Here is a 23,455-nt window from a genome sequence, read left to right as displayed (position 1 = left end):
GATGAGAAATCCCAGCACTGCTGTTTCTGAGCAGCACAAAGTCCAAAAATGTTTCAGATCGATGGGATGCATTATGGGCAGCACAGATTACCTTCATTCACAATTTCCTACACTGCAATCCCAAACAAAATTAAAACCTTATTTTATGCCTTCTTGTCTATGGAGGCACAAGTCATGAGTAGCAAAGATGGTGTTTTTCCATCTTCGCCAAGCTAAGCTACTAGCACCCTATCTGGCCTTTGAGCATCTGGATAGTGATCCATGCGATTGTCATCTCTAGACTAGATTACTGTTATTCAGTCTACATGGGCCAGCCCTTGGTTTTAATCTGGAATTTATAACTGGTCCAAAATGTTGCTGCACAGGTTCTCACTAGGATGCCATGGATGGCCCATATAAGACCAATACTGTGTCAGCTACATTGGCTCCCAGTCAAGTTCCAGGTTCAGTTCAAGGGTCTAATGCTAACTTTTAAGACTATACATGATCTGTAACCTGCGTATCTAAGAGATTGCCTGTCTGAATATGTGCCCTGGAAGACACTTTGGTCAGCTACAGATAACTGGCTGGTAGTCCTTGGCCCCAAAGAAGTATGACTGGCCTCAATCAGGGCGAGGAAGAGGCTATATTAAAAGACAATATCTTTTACAGGGTCACCAAACCCCCTCCCATGTAATCCAACACCTGAACCGACCAATCATAGGTCCACTTGTATGTTATAGTTATAAATTTACTGCTCCCACTGTTTATTATTGTTTGATTGTTATTTATGGTTACCAATTTTCTCTGTACTGTTCCTGTTCCTTTATGCTTTATATGAACTGCCCTGAGCCTCAGGGGAGGGCAGTATAGAAATGTCATAAACAAACAAACAAATATAACAGAAAATCCAGTGGAAGGGTATCGTACAGCTAGTTTTAATGAATTAATTTTAGTTGATTTTCAATGTATTATGCTATGGATTGTTGATGTTTTTATTGTTTATCAATGTGAGCCACCCTGGGATGACTGGTTCAAGAGGGGCGGGCTATAAATATAAATAAACAAATAAACATTTCAGTGGGCTGTGTGTGATTATGTTTAGGATTGAACTGTTAATACGTTACCGGTTTAAGAGTCCCCAAAATCTGGCAGTGGTTAACTTCCTTCTGAAATGATTTAGGAGGCAATGGTGGACTTTCAAAATACATTTTGTGTTCTCTTTGCTCTCCAAGGATTTCAGAGGCTGAAAAATTATAGCTGAGCCCAAGGATACTTCTGCCCTTCACAAAACTGACCTTGAGGATGTCTAGCAATGACTGGACAGGAGGATGGCATTGCCAGCTAGCTTAATGACATCTACTAGAGGCTAACTCCATGGAAACCTTTGGCATTGTACTGCACATCACAGCTAACAACATGAAACTTCCAACAAGATGGTGACAACATGGATGTTTATTTTTTTCCATGCTATTTTGTCACTAACCTTCTTATTCTCGTTTTACACATAGTGGAAAGTATCTTTGGAGGCTCCTGGGCTGGGCTATCCAGAACTAATGTTGGCTATGCAAAAAATATACCCAACGGGCTGGAGTTCTAAAAAAGAGAGCAAATCTTTAGTAATTCCTTGATCCTATTTGTCATGAAAGGCACAGGAAGCACACAAAATGAATGACTTATGTGACCAAATGCAACCAATGCCACCTAATGGTGCTGTTACAAAGTGCTTTCTCTGGAGGCTTGGGAGATTTAAGGCCAACGTCTGATATTAGCCATAACAAGCAATATAACTCTGACTGGTAAGGGATAGCAAAAAGGGGGGCCATCGCCTTCATGCCCTTCCTGTGAGCTCCCAAGGCATCTAGCCAGCTATTGCTGCAAACTTTATGCTTATTTTTGATCCCCTGTAAATGTCAGGGTTTCAGATCAGCAAGACTGCTCTTGGTTAGTCTAAGGAGGGCTGAGTTTGTGTCTGTTTTCTTCAGAGATACTGAAGATGTCCCACTGGAAATAATTGGTTAGGGCTGAGGAGAAAAAGATTGCATGTATAATGCTTAACAGCACATATACTATCATGCAACCAAAGTTCTCATTGTGAACTTAATGTACCACTAAAACAGGAAATCACAGTTAAGAACCAATCACCCTTGAGAAGCATTTCCCTCAACCTAAAGCAGACAACAGCTTGGCTGTGTATTAGTTATTTGGGTTTTCTGTTTGTTTGTTTTTGGGTTGCATTTTTTAAAAAATAGTTCATTTGTACCCTACTCTTCTTCCAAATACCATAGATTTCAAATTTTAATTTGGATGTCTCCTTGAATTATTGGAAAGCCAGGATAGAAATATTTTAAATAATAAATATTCAGTGTGCATATCATGTGCGTATCATGGCAAGATGTTTCAAAGCCTCAAAAAAGGGAATGTTACTCAGCCTCTCTAATCAACTTGAGCTGTACCCCGAAATCCCCAAACATGTGGGGAGGGGGATGTGAAAGTGGCCTTTAACCCCCAGGAAATGTTACCGTGGGCTAACTTTAATATCGGGGCCACAATAAACTCATTCATTTGTCTGTAAGGTGATACTAAAATGAATGACTTGGCTACCTGTCTGGCATGTTTATCTTTCAGTGGTATTCTCAGCAGCACATATACATTAAGTCCTAAAATAAACTGCAAACATTTTTATCTCATCCCAAGAAAAAGAAAAACAGGAGTCTTAGCCTTGTACCTCCTCCTCTCCACAAGCTCTGCCTTCCCCAGGCACTGTCCCTAAATCTCCAGGAATTTTCCTAAGCTGGAGCTGGCAACCCTATCAGACAGGATTCTTCAGGAGAAGACACTGTAGAGCAGTGGTCACCAACCTTTTTATCACCGGGGACCAGTCAACACTTGACAATTTTACTGAGGACCAGGGGGGGTAGTCTTTTGCCGAAGAACATCACCATCGCCTGAGCCCCTGCTCTGCTTGCTTTCCGGCTGGCGCCCCTGACTTCCCGCCGCCTGCTGGGGGGCCCTGCCAGCAGCAGCTGCACAGTGCCATGCCGAGGGGGAGCCCCAGCCAAGGCGGCCATGGGAGAATACCAAAGGTGAGCCAGCAGCAGTTCTGGTTGTGGTGGCTCTTCTGCTACAAAATCACTTTGCTATCTTTGGCACTGTACTTGTTTCCCCGAATGCCATTTTGTGCATAGGCAGCTTCTTTGCATTTTGAGGTATTGTGTACATTTGTAACCCTTCACGGAAAACCCTGATAAATAACCATGGCTGCTTTCCTGCCTATACTCCCAGCAAGAACCAGGCTAGTTACAGTGGGCTCCCTGTCCTGGCTGTTCTTGTTTACTCAGCTCAATAGCTCCAGACACCAGTAATCACAACCCTATCTCCCACAGACAAGCAGCAAACTTATGTTGAAATCGGTACCCCCCCCCCTGTCCCCCAGAGCTCATAAAAATACTACTCGAAGTTTTATAGTCATCAATGAATGGTGCTGGTGAGGTGAGCGTAAAGGTCTCTGTGCTAATATGCAGTGGCTGCAGCTCAAAGTCCAGCTAGGCTTGATAATGTTTTTGGAGCTTCCTGTTCTGGCTGACTTCATTCAAATAGAACTTGCTTACATGAGCTCAAATCCTGACATATGCTGAATGCTTCAGTGGCTATTGAAAGACTGTCCCAGCAAAGCTCAGCTTGTTTCTTTTGGGTCTGCAATATGAGAGAAACAATTTGGAACAAAAAGACCTTTTTCAAAGCCCTACATTCAAGAGCTTTGAAAGTTCCAACTTAAATTGGAACTGCAAATGAACTTAAAACTACTTGTGGTGAGCAGGTTGCTTATTGGGAAATGTCTTGAAATGCCAGATTTTTAGCCTTTTAGTGCTAGACTAGAAAAATATACAGTGTCGCTAAACTGTTGTGGGGTTTTTTCTTACCAAATGAAATTAAGAACAGCAAGCCACCAATGAGGGAAGCTGTGAATCAGGTAATACTAAATTATAGGTAATTAAAGTTTTGTTAACCTCTCCAACAGCTTATCAGTATTTCTCCTGCAATGTTTTGGTAAAAGGTTTTTTTGGGGGGTGGGGGGTCTTATATGCCACTTTTCTCAACCAGAGGAGTCTCAAAACAGCTTATAATCACCTTTCCTTTGCTCTCCCCACAACAGACACCCTGTAAGGTGGGTGAGGCTGAGAGAGCCCTGATATCACTGCTCGGTCAGAACAGCTTTATCAGTGCTGTGGTGAGCCCAAAGTGTGGAGGAGCAGGGAATCAAACCCAGCTCACCAGGTTAGAGGTCAGCACTCTTAATCACTACACCACGTTTTGTAACTGCTTTCAATATTAATTTCAAACAGCATTGAAATGTAAATCTCCCCCTTTCCTACTTAACATTATTTCACCTTGACATGTTTACTTGTTTCATTCACCTCCAAAACTGCAGAATGGTGCTGGAACCAAACTCATTAGTGAATTAGTGTTCACGTCATTTGTGAGAGCATCAGGAAGGTTCTGCTATATCCACTATACCTCTGACGTACCTGGACACTAAAACAGGCTTTTCCAACCTTTCGACCATGGAAAAGTCATATTTTTCAGACTTCAAGCTGCCTTGGAACTGGGCTGAAAGTGTGGCCAAATCCCACTAAGGCAGCATATAGGGGAAAGGCTAGAGAGCCCCTAGGGAGCTCTCAGATCCCCAGGGCTCCAGGGAGTCGTGGTTGGGAATCCCTGCTCTAAAGTATTCTACCAGTGCAAACTTCCATCCATATGCACCACACATGAGGACAAATGCAGTATCCTCATAGGCTGTATAGTATGCTTGGTACAGGGAAATATCATGTGGATATCTGGGGGGAAATGACACCTTCCTTTTGAGTTTAATATTTTGCTTAATTAGTACTACAGTGCAAAACAGGGGCCACTATGGAAAACTACTGTAGCTATGTACTTGTAGACACACTAACTGTTCTTTGTTTTTAATAGGCTGAGATTTCTTTGGTCTCAAGGGGATGCTCTTTTAAGATAATGCTCCTTTAAGATATTATACTTGTCAGAAGGAGGCTGGTAGATTAATGCAGTGGACTCCTGGGTTAAGAAAATCACAGAGCCCATTTAATGTACGTCAGGCTACAGCACAGTGTTTAATCCTGGATGCAAACGTCATCTATGAAGTCAGAAGAATAGACCTCTTTTTCCCCCTGCAGCATATACAGGCCTATAAAGTAAATGCTGGATGAATCAACTGCTCACTTGCCTTAGTCATACCTCATCAAGCAGATAATTTTACAGCAGCCTTGTATATTGGGGGGGGGGGGATTAAAAGGTGCTGTGCAAAGTTTAATTTCCTGGTAGTATTTACTTGAAAAGGGAATCGGAGAGGAGGCAAATGGCAGCATCCCTCACAAAAAAAAAACAAAAAAAAAACAGACTTACAAGATTTCAGTGCTATATGCAAGCAAAATAAAGGGGGGGAATTGTTAGAATAGAATAAAATTGACATAAAATGTAAAGAGAGAGACACTGTGATAGAAGCCTATAAAACTCTAAAACTACTTTTCCCTTTAATATTTTGGTGAACAAGGTTTGGGGAGGAGCCATGTTGGCTGTCTCCAGAAATCTAACATTAAAATGGCGGCAGAGTCATATAGACTTTCTATAAACCATCAGCCTGCCCGGGACAGGGGAGCAGGGACCTAGTGCCTGTTGTATTATTATATACAATGGGATTTGTTGCTAGTCTAAATATAAATGTCATTGCAATCTGTGTGCATAGCAGAATGGTGAAAAATCATTTATTTTGTTTTAATTGTACCTTCAGGAAAAATACAACTAACCCCTGAATAAACTCATAACTCACAGTCCATCTTTGGATACTTTGTTTATTGTGGCTTTTTAAAGAGGGGGTTCATTATGTTTTAATTTGTCCACCACTTTGATGAGGGACAGATATCTGAGAATGCTACTTAAAAGTACTCCAATAAAAGGAGACAAGAATCTGAAGCCCAATTCCATGGTCATTCCTTTCCCTCAACTGCAGCTGGAGCCAGAAATCTGGAAAAATTTAACCCTGTGAATTCAGACACAGCCCATAGTGTTCAAGGTAAACACTGCAGCCCCTCACTCTTCATCCAGGAATGCAGGATCAGCAAGGCCCTGAGCTCAGCAGCTCTTGCTGGTGTGAATTAGGGATAAGTCAAAGGCAGGATTCAAGGTTTACCCCACAACTGGGGCTAGAAAGGGCAGAAGAACTGGCTATCACACTCTTTTCTGTGAGGTTAGCTCTGAGTCAACTGTGTGACTCGGTGGCTAAAAAGGCAAATGTCCAGATCACGGAAGGTGATGGCACCGCTTTGCTCTGGTTCAGCCTCACTTGGAATAATGTGTTCAGTTTTGGGCACCCCAGTTGAAGAGGGATGTAGACAAACTGGAGCGTGTCCAGAGGAGGGCAACAAAGATCGTGAGGGGGTTGGAGACCAAGACATATGAGGAAAGGTTGGGAGATCTTGGTCTGTTTAGCCTAGAGAGGAGACGACTGAGAGGGGATCTGATAACCATCTAAGTATTTAAAAGGCTGCCATATACAGGATAGAGAAGAGTTGTTCTCTCTTGCTCCAGAGGGATGGACCAGAACCAATGGGATGAAATTAATTCAAAAGAAATTCCGTCTAAACATCTGGAAGAAGTTCCTGACAGAGTGGTTTCTCAGTGGAACAGGCTTCCTCGGGAGGTGGTGGGTTCTCCATCTTTGGAAATTATTAAACAGAGGCTGGATAGCCATCTGACAGAGAGGCTGATTCTGTGAAGGCTCAAGGGGGTGGCAGGTTACAGTGGATGAGCGATAGGGTTGTGAGTGTCCTGCATAGTGCAGGGGGTTGGACTAGATGACCCATGAGGTCCCTTCCAACTCTATTATTCTATGATTCTATGGTTCAGTCATGTGCTCACCGAGGTCAACGATAGTGGCTTTTTTAGAATCTACTGGGTAGGAACTTGTTTTTAGAGTCTACTGGGAAGGAGCATATTTCCATTAGCAGGGATAGATAAGAAATGTTCATCAGACCACACACATGGTCCTGTATATGGATAGCTGGGACTTAATATTATATCCATCCCCTGAACAAACCCCTAGGACAAAAGCCATACAAATAAATACAATTAAAATATCTTTATAGTAATAGTTATTTTAGAACATTCTGGAAGCCCCTTTGCTGTGTTCTGTCCAAGTACCAGAGGGTTTTGCCTTTCCAGAATCATGTTTTGAAAAAGAAATGGCTTGACAAGTTTGAAGTCAACATTGACTCTACATGGCATTGATTGGTCATGGTCCTGCCAGGAAACCGCACAATCAAAAACTTTCTTGTAGTCAATAAAGCAGATGTAGACATCCTTCTGATATTCCTGTGACTTTTCCAAAAATCCAGCACAAATTTGCTTTGTGGTTACAAGTGCCATGCCCCTTTCGAAAGTCAGCTTGAATATCTGGTAATTCCCTTTCACTGGTTGCTGCTGTGTGTTGTTGTATGATTAAGCAGGTTCTTACTTGTATGAGAAATGAGAGCTATTGTACAGTAACGAACAGTTTTTCGAGTCACCCTTTCTTGGTAATGGGATGAACACAGATTGTTTCCACTCCTGTGGCCGGTTATTAGTTTCCCAGATTTTCTAGCACAAAGCAGTAATGGTTTTGATTGGTACATATCTCAAAATTCCATGGGTATGATATCAATGCATGGGGCCTTGTTGTTTGGCAATAGTCTCAAGGCTCATTCAACTTTCTCCACAAGAATGGCTGGTTCAAGTTCTATTTCTATTTCTTTTTCATTTTAAAGAAACTTCTGTTCTGCATGTGTACAGTTCTTCTGTGTATTCCTATCACCTGTTCTTGGTGCTATGTTGGTCAGTCAGTTCCTTCCCTTGTTTATCTTTAATAATGCTTTTGCGAGTAGCAAATGGCATTTGGAGCCTTTTTACTTGCATGAAAACATTTCTAGTGTTTCCCTTTTTTGCAGTCTTCTAACTGCTTACCTTTCTGATTCCAGTAAGCTTCACTATCTATTCTTACTGCCCTATGAAAATCCACATTTAATTTTCTTGCTTACTCCCTTTTGCCTACAGCTTTAGCTGCTTTCCTACTTTCAGCTACTTATAGTTTCATCTAAGAGCCATTTTGATCTTTTTCTGGTTTCTGTGTGGTATGTGTTTAACTGCTGTTCCAACAACAGTTGATTGAATTTCCAGCCACAGTTCATCAAGCATCTTCTCCGTTGCATCCAATAGTTGAAATCGATTTTTCACCTCCACTGCATATGTGAACAGAATCTTATTTACAGTATATTGAAATTCCATAACCCTGATGTCTTCTTGATGTTGCGGAGTTTTGTTTTGATTTTAGCCAATAACAGTTCATTATCTGAAACACAAGAAGGATCTGGATATGTTTTGACAGCAAGGACTGAACTGGGTCATCTTTGAGTGCATAAGATATAGTCAATTTAGTTCCAGTATAGTTCATTTGGTGATGCCGAAGTGTAAAGGCAACATACATGCTGTTTTAACCAAGTGTTCATGATGTGAAACCGATTTTCATGACAGAATTGTGCCAGATGATCACCTGCATCATTCCTTTCTCTAAGTCCAAAGTTCCCAGTAATGACTCTGTCTGCTTGTGTGCCAACTTTTGCATTAAAGTCACCCATTATGTAAATAACATCCTTCTTGGGTACTTGTTTTAAAGTGTCTTGAAATGGTGGTATAGAAGTCTTCAATTTCCACCTCTGTTGCATCAGTTATTGGAGCATATACTTGGACATGAATGAATAAATGGATCAATACTGAAGAAGAAAGCAACTATGCTGTTGGAAACATATGGGGGGGAGGGGTAACACCCAGATTGCTGTAATACACCTTGAGCTTTTCATTTGCAAAGCTAAGACAAAGATGGGCTGCTTCTGTGGCTGAGGGACACTCTATCTGACTCACATCTGTCATTGAGGATGTGTGGATTACAACAAAAAAGAAAGCCGGCAAAAGACCATTCTGCACACATTGGATCATGTACTTCCAAAGTAGCTTTGCAGCTAAATTTTCCTGTGCCAAATAGGAAAATCTACTTCTAAAGTACATTGAATGTGCATTATCCAATGTCTGCATAAGATACTGAGTAGCATGTTGGGTGTCATCAGGGTGCTAAAAGGAAATCATGTCAGCATAGCTGCTGAAAGGGTCAAGATAGTAATCTAGAGGAGGCACAGGCAAGCTTGTTCTATTGGTTGTGTTAGAAAACAATGAGGCCCAAGAGTTCGGAGTTCAAAAGAAATGCCCAACACCTGGATTGCTCCTAGGAAGAGGTACCTACTAGGGTTATCTATTTATCTTTAAAAGGGGGGATCCAGCAGATTTTAAGGCTTTGTCCATCCCCCTTCCTGGTTTGCCATATGATACATTGTAGCAACAGGGCCAATACTGGCTAAGCGGAAGCCATTTAACTTCCTTGGCCTCCACAACAGGCTAAGAGCCAAATGCTTCATCCCCTTAAGAGTGAGAAGGAAGCAAACGTCACAATTTGGCTGCATTCACATATGGCTTATCCGTCAGATCATAGTCCTTGCAACATCTGTTTCATATGTCTTCTCAGGCAGAACTCCAAGCTTTTAACAATATACAGCTTGAAAGCTCCAACTCCGTCCAGAATATTTTATTCTCCTCCTACAGCTCTCCAATGGCAATGGGTCCCCCTAAGTCTTGGAGACCCTGAGAGCAACCACAAACCCACCTTATCCTGCCTCAAGGGAGCCACTTGCAACAAGGCCTACCTCTGCCCGTAAAATGAGGCCACTAAGAGAAAGGGAGCGTTTTTGAAGAGCATCCTGTCCCTGAGGCAGAGGCGGAGCTTCCACAGCCCACAGCCGCCAAGCTCAAGAGCCGCAGACAGCATTGTTTTAATCCCCACCACCTGGGTGGCAAACAGCACATCTGCTGCCTGAATGGATTAAAATGGAGCTTGACCCCCCCTCCCACACACACACACACATAGACGCATACCATAGCAACTCATCTCCACCACTACTCTAGTGAGAAGAGAGAGTTGTGCTTTGGTTTTCATAGCCATCTGGTCTTTGTGCTTCAAAGGAGCCTTTTGCTTCCTTCCTGCACCTAGCTTAGGCATTTGCCGCTTTATCTGCAGGCAGCAACCCAAGAGACGACTTCCAGCAACCCAAGAGACGACTCTACACATGGACATCACCAGACGGTCAACACAGAAATCAGATTGACTATGTGCTCTGCAGCCAAAGATGGAAAAGTTCTATCCAGTCAATAAAAACAAGACCAGGAGCTGATTGTGGTTCAGATCATGAGCTTCTTGTTGCAAAATTTAGGCTTAAATTGAAGAAAGTAGGGAAAAGCACTAGGCCACTCAGGTATGAACTAAATCATATCCCCGACGAATACACAGTGGAGGTGACAAATAGATTTAAGGAATTAGATCTGATAGACAGAGTGCCTGAAGAACTATGGACGGAGGTTCGCAACATTGTACAAGAGGTAGCAACTAAAACCATCCCAAAGAAAAAGAAATGCAAGAAATCAAAATGGCTGTCTGAGGAAGCTTTACAAATAGCTAAGGAGAGAAGGGAAGTGAAAGGCAAGGGAGAAAGAGAAAGATACACCCAATTGAATGCAGAATTCCAGAGAAAAGCTAGAAGAGATAAGAATGCCTTCTTAAATGAACAGTGCAAACAAATAGAAGAAAACAATAGAATGGGGAGGACCAGAGATCTTTTCAAGAAAATTGGAGATATGAAGAGAACGTTTCATGCAAAGGTGGGTATGATAAGGGACCAAAATGGTAGGGACCTCACAGAAGCAGAAGAGATTAAACAAAGGTGGCAAAATTATACAGAAGAACTATACAAGAGCGAGCTTAACATCCCTGATGACCACAATGGGGTAGTTACTGACCTGGAGCCAGACATCCTGGAATGTGAAGTCAAATGGGCCTTAGGAAGTCTGAGCAACAATAAAGCTAGTGGTAGTGACAGCATTCCAGTTGAACTATTCAAAATCTTAAAGGACGATGCAGTAAAAGTGCTACACTCAATATGCCAGCAAATTTGGAAAACTCAACAATGGCCACAGGATTGGAAAAGGTCAGTTTACATTCCAGTCCCAAAGAAGGGCAATGCCAAAGAATGTTCAAACTACCGCACCATTGCACTAATTTCTCATGCTAGCAAAGTTATGCTCAAAATCCTACAAGCTAGGCTCCAGCAATATGTGGACCGAGAACTTCCAGAAGTACAGGCAGGATTTCGAAGAGGCAGAGGAACTAGAGATCAAATTGCCAACATACGCTGGATCATGGAGAAAGCTAGGGAGTACCAGAAGAACGTCTACTTCTGCTTCATTGACTATGCTAAAGCCTTTGATTGTGTGGAGCACAACAAATTGTGGCAAGTTCTTAAAGAGATGGGAATACCAGAGCATCTTATTTGTCTCTTGAGAAATTTATATGCAGGTCAAGAAGCAACAGTGAGAACTGAACATGGAATCACTGACTGGTTCAAAATTGAGAAAGGAGTTCGGCAAGGCTGTATACTGTCGCCTTGCCTATTTAACTTGTATGCAGAGCACATCATGAGAAATGCGGGATTAGAGGAGTCACAAATTGGGATCAAGATTGCAGGGAGAAATATCAACAACCTCAGATATGCAGATGATACCACTCTAATGGCAGAAAGTGAAGAGGAACTAAAGAGCCTGTTGATGCGGGTGAAGGAGGAGAGTGCAAAAGTTGGCTTGAAACTCAACATCAAGAAAACAAAGATCATGGCATCCGGCCCTCTCAATTCCTGGCAAATAGAAGGGGAAGAAATGGAGATAGTGACAGATTTTATTTTCCTGGGCTCCAAGATCACTGCAGATGGGGACTGCAGCAAAGAAATTAAAAGACGCTTGCTCCTGGGGAGGAAAGCTATGGCAAATCTAGACAGCATCCTAAAAAGCAGAGACATCACCCTGCCAACAAAAGTGCGTTTAGTCAAGGCTATGGTCTTCCCAGTCGCAATGTATGGCTGCGAAAGTTGGACCATAAGGAAGGCCGAGCGTCAAAGAATTGAGGCTTTTGAACTCTGGTGCTGGAGAAGACTCTTGCGAGTCCCTTGGACTGCAAGGCGAACAAACCAGTCAGTCCTAGAGGAGATCAGCCCTGACTGCTCTTTAGAAGGCCAGATCCTGAAGATGAAACTCAAATATTTTGGCCACCTCATGAGAAGGAAGGACTCCCTGGAGAAGAGCCTAATGCTGGGAGCGATCGAGGGCAAAAGAAGAAGGGGACGACAGAGAATGAGGTGGCTGGATGGAGTCACTGAAGCAGTAGGTGCAAACTTAAATGGACTCCGGGGAATGGTAGAGGACAGGAAGGCCTGGAGGATCATTGTCCATGGGGTCGCGATGGGTCGGACACGACTTCGCACATAACAACAACAACTGCAGGCAGATAGACCATGCAAGCTTGATCCTTCAAACCTCCATCCCATCCCCAAATGTGTAGGAGAGAGGGCTAGGGAGGAGCCTGTGCTGATGCTCTGCAACACCAGGTCGATCAAAAACAAATCCTCAACCCTCCATTTCACAGGGCATGGGGTAGACCTGGCATGCATCACCGAGAGCTGGGTGCGCGAAGGCAAAATGGTCGCCTTGAAAGATCTTGCGCCACCCGGGTTCTCAGTCCTTCATCAGCCCTGGCTCCATGGAAGGAGGATGGGTTGGCAATCCTAGTCTGGGACAGCTATGACTTCTGAGATCTCCCAGCACCATTGATTCCTGGGGTTGAATGCATCAGCCTGACATGGGAATGAGTCGAGAATGTGGCCATCTGGGTGGTGTAACGTTCACCCATTGTCCCGTCCGATGCCCTGCTGGGCCTGCTGGAGGGGGTGGCCACCTGGACATTATTAATTTTGGGGGACTTTAATGTCCATGCAGATTTGTTGGTTCCAGGACTTGGCCCGGACCTGGTGTTGGCCATGGTGAGACTGGAGTTCTCGCAGTTTGTTGCTGGTCCCACTCATCAGGCTGGCCACACCCTGGATCTGATCTTTGGTGCTGGTGTTGAGATCGATCTGGTGGCTACCAACATTATTCCATGGTCTGACCACCATACCCTGAAAACTTGCCTACAGATCCCCTGTTTGGGTTACAGACGCATTTTAGTCCGCCCATGGAGACTTATGGAATCTGAAGGATTCCTGAATGCTCTGCGGCAGTGGTCCGCAACCTTTCTTAGGCTGCGGACCGCTGCGCCGGGGTGCGGGGAGAGGGCGACCCAGGGCCCTGCGCATGCGCAGCAGCCCCGGCGCAAACGCACATGCGCGGACTTGCCGTGCGTGCGTGTTTGCGCCCCCGGACGCAAGCGTGTTTGCGCCCCCAGCTGCACTTGTCAGTTTGTTTCTGGATCAGGTTCAAGGTTTTGGTATTAACTTTCAAGGCTATACGTCCTGCATACTTGAGTGACCACCTCCTTCCTTATGTCCCCAGCAGGGCACTTCGCTCTGTGGGTAAGAATCTGCTGATGATTCCAGGATCCCGGGAGGCACACCTGCCCTCGACAAGGGCCAGGGCCTTTTCGGTCCTGGCCCCTACCTGGTGGAATGAGCTCCTGGAAGAGCTGCAGGGCCTGCAAAATGGAGCTCTTCCACCAGGCATTTGTCTGAGGCTGGGTGGTGGCCCGGGGGCTAAGATCAGGCCCCTCTTCCCACAGGGGGAGGCCAGTATTAGACTGGCCTGGTTCCCCAGATTGTTCCACCCATGCCCAATTATCCATCCGTTCCCTTCTGCTCATCCAGTGGGCCTGTGTGGGAATAGTTATTAATCGCCTTCATTATGACTGAGTCATTGTTTATGGGGTTTTAATGGGGAATTTTAATAGTTTTAATGTATTGATTGGTAGTGAATTTTTGTGAATTGCCGCAAGCCGGTCTCTGAGAGTGGCGGTCATACAAATTGAATAAATAATAATAATAATCCAATCAGTTTTTGGAAGCTAAGTAGGGTTGGCCCTGGCTAACACTTGGAAGGGTGACCTCCAAGGGATATAGGTTCATGATATGGGATCAGGTAATGGCAAACCACCTCTGAATGTCTTTTGCCTGGCAGCTAGATAATCTTAGAAATCTCCTGTCTATTTCACAGATAGACCATACAGTATATAGAAATAAAATAAATAATAATAACCTGACCATCATCAGTGGAGTCATGGCATGCAGAGTACCTGCTAAGTAATGGCACCATTTGGGAAGTCTGACACTTGAATGTAGGATTGTTCTCTGACTGTTTGTTGTTGTTGTTAGGTGCGAAGTCGTGTCCGACCCATCGCGACCCCATGGACAATGATCCTCCAGACCTTCCTGTCTTCTACCATTCCTCAAAGTCCATTTAAGTTTGCACAAACTGCTTCAGTGACTCCATCTAGCCACCTCATTCTCTGTCGCCCCCTTCTTCTTTTGCCCTCAATCGCTCCAAGCATTAGGCTCTTCTCCAGGGAGTCCTTCCTTCTCATGAGGTGGCCAAAGTATTTCAGTTTCATCTTCAAGATCTGGCCTTCTAAGGAGCAGGCAGGGCTGATCTCCTCTAGGACTGACTGGTTTGTTCGCCTTGCAGTCCAAGGGACTCGCAAGAGTCTTCTCCAGCACCAGAGTTCAAAAGCCTCAATTCTTTGACGCTCGGCCTTCCTTATGGTCCAACTTTCACAGCCATACATTGCAACTGGGAATACCATAGCCTTGACTAGACGCACTTTTGTTGGCAGGGTGATGTCTCTGCTTTTTAGGATGCTGTCTAGATTTGCCATAGCTTTCCTCCCTGTGAGCAAGCGTCTTTTAATTTCTTTGCTCCAATCTCCATCTGCAGTGATCTTGGAGCCCAGGAAAATAAACTCTGTCACTACCTCCATTTCTTCCCCATCTATTTGCCAGGAATTGAAAGGGCCGGATGCCATGATCTTCATATTCTTGATGTTGAGTTTCAAGCAAACTTTTGCACTCTCCTCCTTCACCCGCATCAACAGGCTCTTTAGTTCCTCTTCCCTTTCTGCCATTAGAGTGGTATCATCTGCATATCTGAGGTTGTTGATATTTCTTCCTGCAATCTTGATCCCAATTTGTGACTCATCTAACCCCGCCTTTCTCATGATGTGCTCCGCATGCAAGTTAAATAGGCAAGGCGACAATAATACAGCCTTGCTGAACTCCTTTCTCAATTTTGAACCAATCAGTGATTCCATGCCCGGTTCTCACTGTTGCTTCTTGACCTGCATATAGGTTTCTCAAGATACAGATAAGATGCTCTGGTATTCCCATCTCTTTAAGAACTTGCCATAATTTGTTGTGCTCTACACAATCAAAGGCTTTAGTATAGTCAATGAAGCAGAAGTAAATGTTTTTCTGGAACTCCCTAGATTTCTCCATGATCCAGCATATGTTGGCAATTTGATCTCTAGTTCCTCTGCCTCTTCGAAATCCTGCCTATACTTCTGGAAGTTCACGGTCCACAAATTGCTGGAGCCTAGCTTGTAGGATTTTGAGCATAACTTTGCTAGCATGAGAAATGAGTGCAATGGTGCAGTAGTTTGAACATTCTTTGGCATTGCTGTTCTTTGGGATTGGAATGTAAACTGACCTTTTCCAATCCTGTGGCCATTGTTGAGTTTTCCAAATTTGCTGGCATATTGAGTGTAACTCTGTTTACTCACAGCTAAATGGATAAGGACAGAGTCAGTGTTGAGCTTTAAAAACAGGGGGGCCAATTTATCTGAACCTTCACATAGATATATTCATTCACATGGAAAGTGCATGGGAAGAACTATTATTTACACACAACCCAGGAAGGGAGCTAAACCTTGATCTCAGTGAACCTTAGTCTGCTGCCCGCCTGTGCTTGAAATATTTGTGCCCCTTCCATTTTAGCTCTGATAGCAGAAGTGAAAGGTGTAGTAGGGGAGAGGACAGTAGTTACTTGCTCACTTTTGTATAAAAATAGATTAAAGTAGGTATGTGCCAAAAAAATTCAAACCATTTTGCATTTGGAAGGACCCAATTCTGACAGTTTAAAAAACATCCAAATCAGCTGATTTAGATTCGGGGCCAGCCAAATTGATTGGGCCATCTCCAAAGCAATTTGGCCATTAAACTCAATGGTGCTATTAAACTCCATGGCAATTTTCACATTTCTGGCTTCTCTGTAGCCTGGGGGTGGGGGTTAGAGTTAGAGTTAGACGCTCCAAAGCTTCAGTGTTGCTTGAGGACCCCCTTCTCTAAAGACTCCCCCACCCCAAGTTTCAAGAAGATTAAACCAGGGAGCTCAATTCTAGGAGCACCTAAAGAAGATGCCCCCATCCAGCCCCATTGTATCAAACTATGGGGGAAAGATTCTCTGGTCTGGACACAATGAGCCCAGATGGGGACACTCTCTTTGGGTGCACCTAGAATTGGACTCTCTGGTCCAATCTTCAGAGAAGAGGGTCCTCAAGCTACAGTGAAAGCCTCTAACTCAAACCCTTTCCCCTCAGGCTATGGAAAAGACAGAAACATGAATTTTAACAAAGCAGGGAGGGGACTCTCATTCACACACACAGGTCTGGCATGTGTACCAAATTCCGCCTAAAGTTTAGAATCTTTCCCGATAATTATTGGAGTTCGAATGTGGCTTCTTTATTTAGATATTGGCTAAAATCAATCGATTTTCTGGTAGGCTTGGGAAAGTCTCTTAAATCTGAAGCTACAGAACATGGGACTTTCGCCTAGGGACCTAATGAATTTAAGCTATATGAAAGCCTCATCTGTGATCAGCCAAAGAATTCAAGATGTAGATCTACAACAGCCTTTGAGCATTGTTAGGACATACTATTACACTAAAAAGAGCAAACTGTTTGGAGAATCTTATAGCCATGAAAAAAAGATTATAGCTTTTTCAGGTTTGATTCAATATTATCTCTTCTAAGTTGTTAAATGGGATATAAAAAAACACAACACCATATTTTGAAGGGAATTGCTCCTGAGGCAGTCAAGAAGTGGGAAAGATAGGGCACATTCTTCTATACTGTCCTCTTTATAAATATCTTTGAGATGAGCTGCTTTTACCCATTTTCCAAAAATTCCAAGGAAGAATAGAAAAATCTTACCTTGCTGTCCTAGCAGATTAAGTTACAGAGGTTACCATTAAGTTACAGAGAAGGTAGCTAAACTTTAGTCAACAGGAAAATCTCTCCATGCTTCCTTGGAGAAGTAGATAAGCTGCATTTTATTGAAGTATGTTAATTTTATTTATAATGTTTTTAGTATTTGAACATGTATTTCTATTTTTCCTTTCTATCAGTTTTTATGGGATCATAATCAGTTGTAGAACAGAACAATGTTAATTTGTTTCTTGCTTCACTATACTGGTCACTGACCATAATAATAAACAATAATAATAAGTATAAAGATAGATCACCACAACTCACTTTACATGTGACTGTGGAAAGTATGTGAATACGTACATGTGGATTCACTCATCACATTCAGTTCAGCCCTGAGAATAAACTACTTGATATTGCCAACAGTGTACCACGCTAGGTCAGCTAGAAGGCATTTTAAGGGTCTGTCTAATCTATGCTGCTATGACATCAAAGCCCAGACCTAGTCATCTATTGGAAACACGATGAGGGTCTCTTATGTGGGTGATGCAGGAATTGGGAAATGTGAGAACTATTTTGCACAAACTCCTAACTGAAGGCTGGAGGGCCAGAAAGCCTCTAAGTTGAAATATTATTGTTGAACTAGTTTGTGGTTCTCCACAAGCCCTCCAATTGTCATTGTTCTAGTTCACAAGGAAAGAAATGCACTTGTAGAACAATATACTCCTTTGTCAATCTAATCTTTGTCCTGGAACCTTGGGGGAATGAGTCTCAGGAAGCTTATTCAGAAGAGGAGCAGAGAATGACCTATCTCCTCAACACGAGGAGCATTTGGGAAGGGGAATGTTCAGCAGATTGTAAATTAACTTTAGATAACACTGCTTTATATTTTTCTCTAGCCAATCCTGCTAGATTTTCCTTTGTGGTAAACTACTCCCTAAGTATCCATACCTCCATGGTAGTTTTGGAATTCTGGTAAGCCTGTGAACATGCACAGCAGCATGTGATTGATTGCTCCTGAGATTTTAAAAATAAAAACACATTTGCAAGACATGAAACCACCAAGGAAAACCAACTGTTGAAAATAAACTTGGACACTTATGCAAAAGTTAAAATTACTGAGGAACATGATGGACAAGGTTATAAAGCCATGGAAAACTGCTGGCTGAGGTTTTAAAGAAGAAAAAGAGTGGGATTTTATACCCCACTTTCCCCTACCCTAAGAAGTCTTAAAGCAGTTTATAATTACCTTCCCTTCCTCTCCTCACAACAGGCAACTTGTGAGGTGGGTAGGGCTGAGAGCATTCTGGGGGAACTGTGACTGGCCCAAAGTTACCCAGCTGGCTGCCTGTGGAGGAGGAGTGGGAAATGAAACCCAGTTCTCCACATTAGAGACTGCCATTATTAGCCACTACACTAGGCTTACTCTTGGATGACTTGGGTTGCTTCTCCCATTCGAAGGATGGTTTGGGCCTACTTTGCTAAGACATTTTCCACAGAAGCTTTGTACCCATCACAAGGGACACTCCCAAGCTATCCAGAGATGAGTGTGTTAGTTTCAGCACCTGCACTGACATGCAGATAACTACAGAATGGATGAAAACGCCAGTAATATTTGCATTGTGGCCGGAAAAATAATACCTAGGAACTTCTCCTACAGAAATATGACTTCTCCTACAGTAATATGAGTTTAAAAAAAAAACATCCCTACTTCAAGTGAAAACATTGCCAGGATCCATATCCAAAGTATACACCTAACCGAAACCACAGCTAAAATGAAAATATTATTTTATCTGTTAATGTCCACAGTTTTCAGTTTTTGCTTTAGTAGCTTGTATAGTCAGATCAGCCATCTTTCAAAAATGAACCCTTTGCCTTTCTCTTCTAGGGATGTCAGTGCCCAGGTGGGACCTGAGGATCCACCGGTTTTACAGATCATCTCCAGGCAACAGAGATAAGTTCCCTTGGGGGAAAAGGCTGCTTTGGAATGTGAACTCCATAACACTAAACTCTATTGAAGTTCCTCCACACGCCAAATCCCAGACACTCCCAACTCTACCCTCAACGTCTCCAGGTATTTCCCAACCCAGAGCTGGCAACTCTATTTCCTGCATATGCAAAGACAGGTCAAAATTAGTTCTGGCTGCCAGGATTGTGGTTGTTTTAAATTAAGAATGGTTGTTTAATGTCACCAGATTATTATACTAGATCTCACTGTTGAAACCTATCTATCTATCTTACAAGGTTCAGACTGGTATTGGATCTCTCAGGCCAGAGTCTGTGGCTGGGGACTCTTGAGTTGACATTAGCTACCACGTGCTCCCTTTTTCTCCAAGAAGCATCTTAAGTCCCTTCACTTTCTCAACATTCTAGGAGTTAGAGTGACAGACCCCAAAGTGTAGCCTGGATTGCTCCTGAAATTACAGCTGATCTCCAGAGATCAGTCCCACTGGAGAATATCACACTTTCAAAGGACAGACTCCATGGTATCATATCCAAAATGAGTTCCCTTCAAGTACTGCTCCCAAATCTCCAGGAATTTTCCAAGATGGTGGTGGCATTTTCTACACTTTCACACCATGGCAAGCCTGTGTGCAGCACTCAAACTCACTTATAATATATATAAATTTATAATACCAACTAGCTTCAAAGCCCGTTCCTAAGAACGGGCCTTGAAAGGATCCCCTCCCCTGGCCCCCAGCCAGGCAGCTTAAGGTGGCTTTGGGCGGCAGCTCATAATCAAGTGGGGAGGGCAGGGGCTGGGCAGTAGTCAGCAGGCCGGGAGGCCCTCGTCAGCAGGCCCAACCTAGCAGGCCAAGAAGCTCTTGTTAGCAGACCCTGCTTAGCAGGCCAAGAGGCCCTCGTTAGCAAGCCCTCCACAAGGACCCTTTGCCCAGGGCCCTCTCCCCTTACCTGCTGCTGGCTCCAGAGATGGAGGGCAGGAGCTGCAGGGGCAGGGCCAATCAGGGCAAAGCTGGCTGCACCCTGATTGGCCCTATTCCAAGCTAGACAGCTGGACACATCCCACCCCCTAGGCTGTTTCACAAATATATAGAGGAACAACAATTGATAAGGATATACAATAAAATATAACACCAATATACAAATCTTAAACCGCCCGTGGCGCCGCGGGTGCCACGGACTAAATAAAAGAGTAAGGGCTGGTGGGGAGGAGTTAGGGCGGGCTCTGTCCGGGATAAAAACTCAGAGGAGCGAATCAGGAGCCACGAAGCGGCTCCTGATTCGCTCCTCCGAGTGGCACTCAAGGGCCAAGTGTCCAATTGGGAGACGCGCAAAGCGCGCCTCCCTATTGGACACTTGGCCTGTTTCCCGAACGCTGTGCCTCCAACTGTGCAGTCCTTCCAAGCCACCATCCTTGCTGGATGGCCGCCACGGAGGAGGCTCGCCCCACACTGCTGGCCTCGGGGGAAACTGCTTCCCCTCTGGCCGCCCCCTGCCCTAAACCTACGACCTCTCCCACCAAGCCGCCCATCCCCGCGCTTCTCATCCCCACCCCAAATGCCCCTCGCACCCCGCCAGCGCCTGCGACCTTCCCACCCCCCCACTTTCCACTCACCGGTGTGCCGCTTCGCCGCCTCTCCGGCCGCCTCCACATCGCCGCCGCGTCCACCTCCAGACCTCCTCGCACACTCTCCTTCCGATGACGCTGCTGCGCCCAGGCCCGCTGCTCCACGACAGCCCCGCCCACACGCTCGCCGACGCCCACGCACTTCCCCGCCGACGCCCTGCACGCGCGGCCCCAACGTGCACAGAAGATGGCCGCCAACACTACAGCCGCCCCGCGCCCCCTGGATGATGATGCCGCAACCTCCTGCCCTCGGCGGCCGCTCGGGAGCCGCCAGCGCCGGGGACAGGTAGGTGCCGGCTGAGAGAAGGCTCGGGAGAGCCTCGGGTGGGGGGTGGGCCTTGCAGCCTTCTCCCGGCCGGCGGAGCGGCCTCGCCGCCTCGTAGACATGGCGAGGCCGCTCCGCAGGGAGAAGGCTCGGGAGAGCCTCAGGTGGGGGGTGGCCCTTGCAGCCTTCTCCCGGCTGCCGGAGCGGCCGGGAGAAGGCTCGGGAGAGCCTCGAGTGGGGGGTGGTCCTTGCAGCCTTCTCCCGGCCGCCGGAGCACCCTCGCCGCGTCGCAGATGCGGCGAGGCTACTCCGCCAGCCGGGAGAAGGCTCAATAGAGCCTCGGGTGGGGGGTGGGCCTCCTCTCAGGCCATCTAGGGCCCATTTCATTACAAAGTGAAATGGGCTTTAGATCTAGTATAAATATATAATACCAATGACAAAATAAACAAAAGCAAAACAATCAGGTTGCACGTGTTCATTACCTTCACACCCCACCTTCCTTCTTGCATGAACTCAAAATGGAGTATCAAAGGGTTTCCAAGAAAACTCCCATCCTGGCACTAACTAGGTTTACGTGAGATTTTCTGGATAAGGTGCCTTCTGATCATACTCTGTGATCTGTTCCCCTGCCTCTAGTAAAATTTGCTCTTTTTTGGATTTGGTGGCAGAATATGAGTAGAGCTGAAGTCTACCACAAAGGTATAAATGCACTGACCCTTACCTTTCAGTGAGCTTATGGAGAATGTCATGGTTCTTTTCACCCGTGTTAACTGGTTAAAGATGTCCCTTTGAGGAGGTTCCAAGATATCCTTCAAGAAAGTAGCCATTGGTCTGTCTTACTAATACACAGGCTAGTACACAACAAAACACAAGCAATGTGCTGCACAGTTTCTGTCTGCCTCTCCCTCACAAAAGCTTGGGAGGCTGGGGCAGCATGAAAAGAGATTTACGTGTCCCTGCTGGTAAACACTGTTGCTAGAGAGTTGCTGTGCAAGCTAGGCACAAAGAAATGCAAACTCACAATACACTTGGTTATGCTCAGAGATAATCTAAATCAGATCATTCAAATCAGTTTTATGGCATAGTCCAGTTATCATAAAATACTGGGGTAGTCTTTTCCATGAAAGTCGGTAGACACCAATGAAGTCACTGTGCAAAAAGCTATGATATCTGGATAAATGTGTACCCATACCACAATCACAGTGGTGGCTCTTCTTTATGCTGTGTAGACATTCATTTAACACTTACTTGGCCATTCTTCCCCTAACCTCTATTCACTTGTCAGAGTGTTTTAAAAAAATCATTCAGGGTTGATTAATGAAGCAATAAACATAATGACTGCAACGGAGAAAATGCTAGTCAGTCATTGTGAAAGCCTTCACATCAGGCGAATGCAAGAAAATAAATTGATGGATACTTGACTTTTTTCCAACTGGGTCTGACAGCAGTTTTTCGGGGGAGGGGATGGCAACTTCTGTTCAGGGAAATGGTTCAGAGGAAAGAGTTAACCTCCTTTGCCTCAGTACCAACTCCCCTCCCCCAGTCCAAATCAAGCCCTCCTGGGGTCACTTATGAGCTTAAATTACACATTAGGAACTACTATCCGGTACTTCCAATGGTATGTGCAGATTGGTCTAATTCCTAGAATCCCCAGTCCATATATGTTTATTGTATGTAATCCTTTTTTCCAGCTAAAATGGACTTCCAAACAACTCACAGAAATGATTTTACAAAGGAGTACAAATGGTCTTTGGGAGAGGATTCGCAGGTGAGCTGGATTCAGGCATAATAAAGGATTGTTAAGTTACCTGCAACCTTCCCCCTTATGGCCTCATTGATACCAAAAACTGGGTGGATGAAGGGAGCTCTCATTTGAAGTTTCTTTGATGCCCATTTGATGTCCACTGAGCTAAAAGGAGGGGATTCTCATTTCGAGCTAGGCATCACAGCAAGTATATTACATGATACCTGGAACTGATTTAAGTTCTCCTCTTCTTTGACTGCCAAGGACATAAATAGGAAACTAAACTCTCCTTTGTAGAAAGTTGTCCACACACTATTGCAACGGTGGGCTGTGAGCCTGAACTAAGCAGTGAGTCGTTCTCTTGTGCAAAGAGATCCAGGCAGTGATACTCATGCAACTGTTGCTCCTTGCTCCTCAAGTGTCCCCTGTTGTGATTGTGAATCATTGTGGCAGCTGCTATATTTCTCTAGCAAGAAACTGAGATCATTGCTAGGAGCTGGTATTGTGACATAGATGACAGAGTAATCCAGTTTGTTACTCTCATTTAAGGGACTTATATGCCATGATGCTGATTGCTATAGCAGACGTCAAGCCTTGTGGGAGCTAGAAGATTAGAAAGTACAGGAATAAGGCTTGGATCATTGGGATCATTGGAATGAGCCTAAGCACAGCTAGATAATGCTTTCTTAAAACCTCTTTGCCCTACATAGAAGCTTA

At 44.5% G+C, this 23,455-nt stretch overlaps 1 protein-coding gene across 4 annotated transcripts in view; it reads right to left on the bottom strand.

The window, feature by feature from the left end:
• The window catches only part of CDRT4 (CMT1A duplicated region transcript 4), a 57,190-nt gene extending 34,016 nt beyond the window's left edge, over positions 1-23,174 (bottom strand). For 3 of the 4 annotated variants that reach the window (XR_013228808.1, XR_013228807.1, XR_013228809.1), the window contains exons 1-2: positions 22,803-23,174; positions 21,716-21,803 (exon numbers count right to left, since the gene is read on the bottom strand). Coding sequence is in view for 1 of the 4 variants with exons in the window: in XM_077324347.1 (XP_077180462.1) it covers positions 21,716-21,821 (106 nt within the window). In the remaining 3 variants the exon portion in view is untranslated. Of the gene's footprint in view, positions 1-21,715; positions 21,822-22,802 lie in introns of those variants that run through there. The other variant, XM_077324347.1, reaches the window with a different exon arrangement.
• Positions 23,175-23,455: the final 281 nt, after the last annotated feature.

This window comes from Paroedura picta, chromosome 3, assembly GCF_049243985.1.
Source record: "Paroedura picta isolate Pp20150507F chromosome 3, Ppicta_v3.0, whole genome shotgun sequence".
Lineage (NCBI taxonomy): Eukaryota > Metazoa > Chordata > Lepidosauria > Squamata > Gekkonidae > Paroedura > Paroedura picta.
This window is presented reverse-complemented; position numbering and strand designations above follow the sequence as displayed.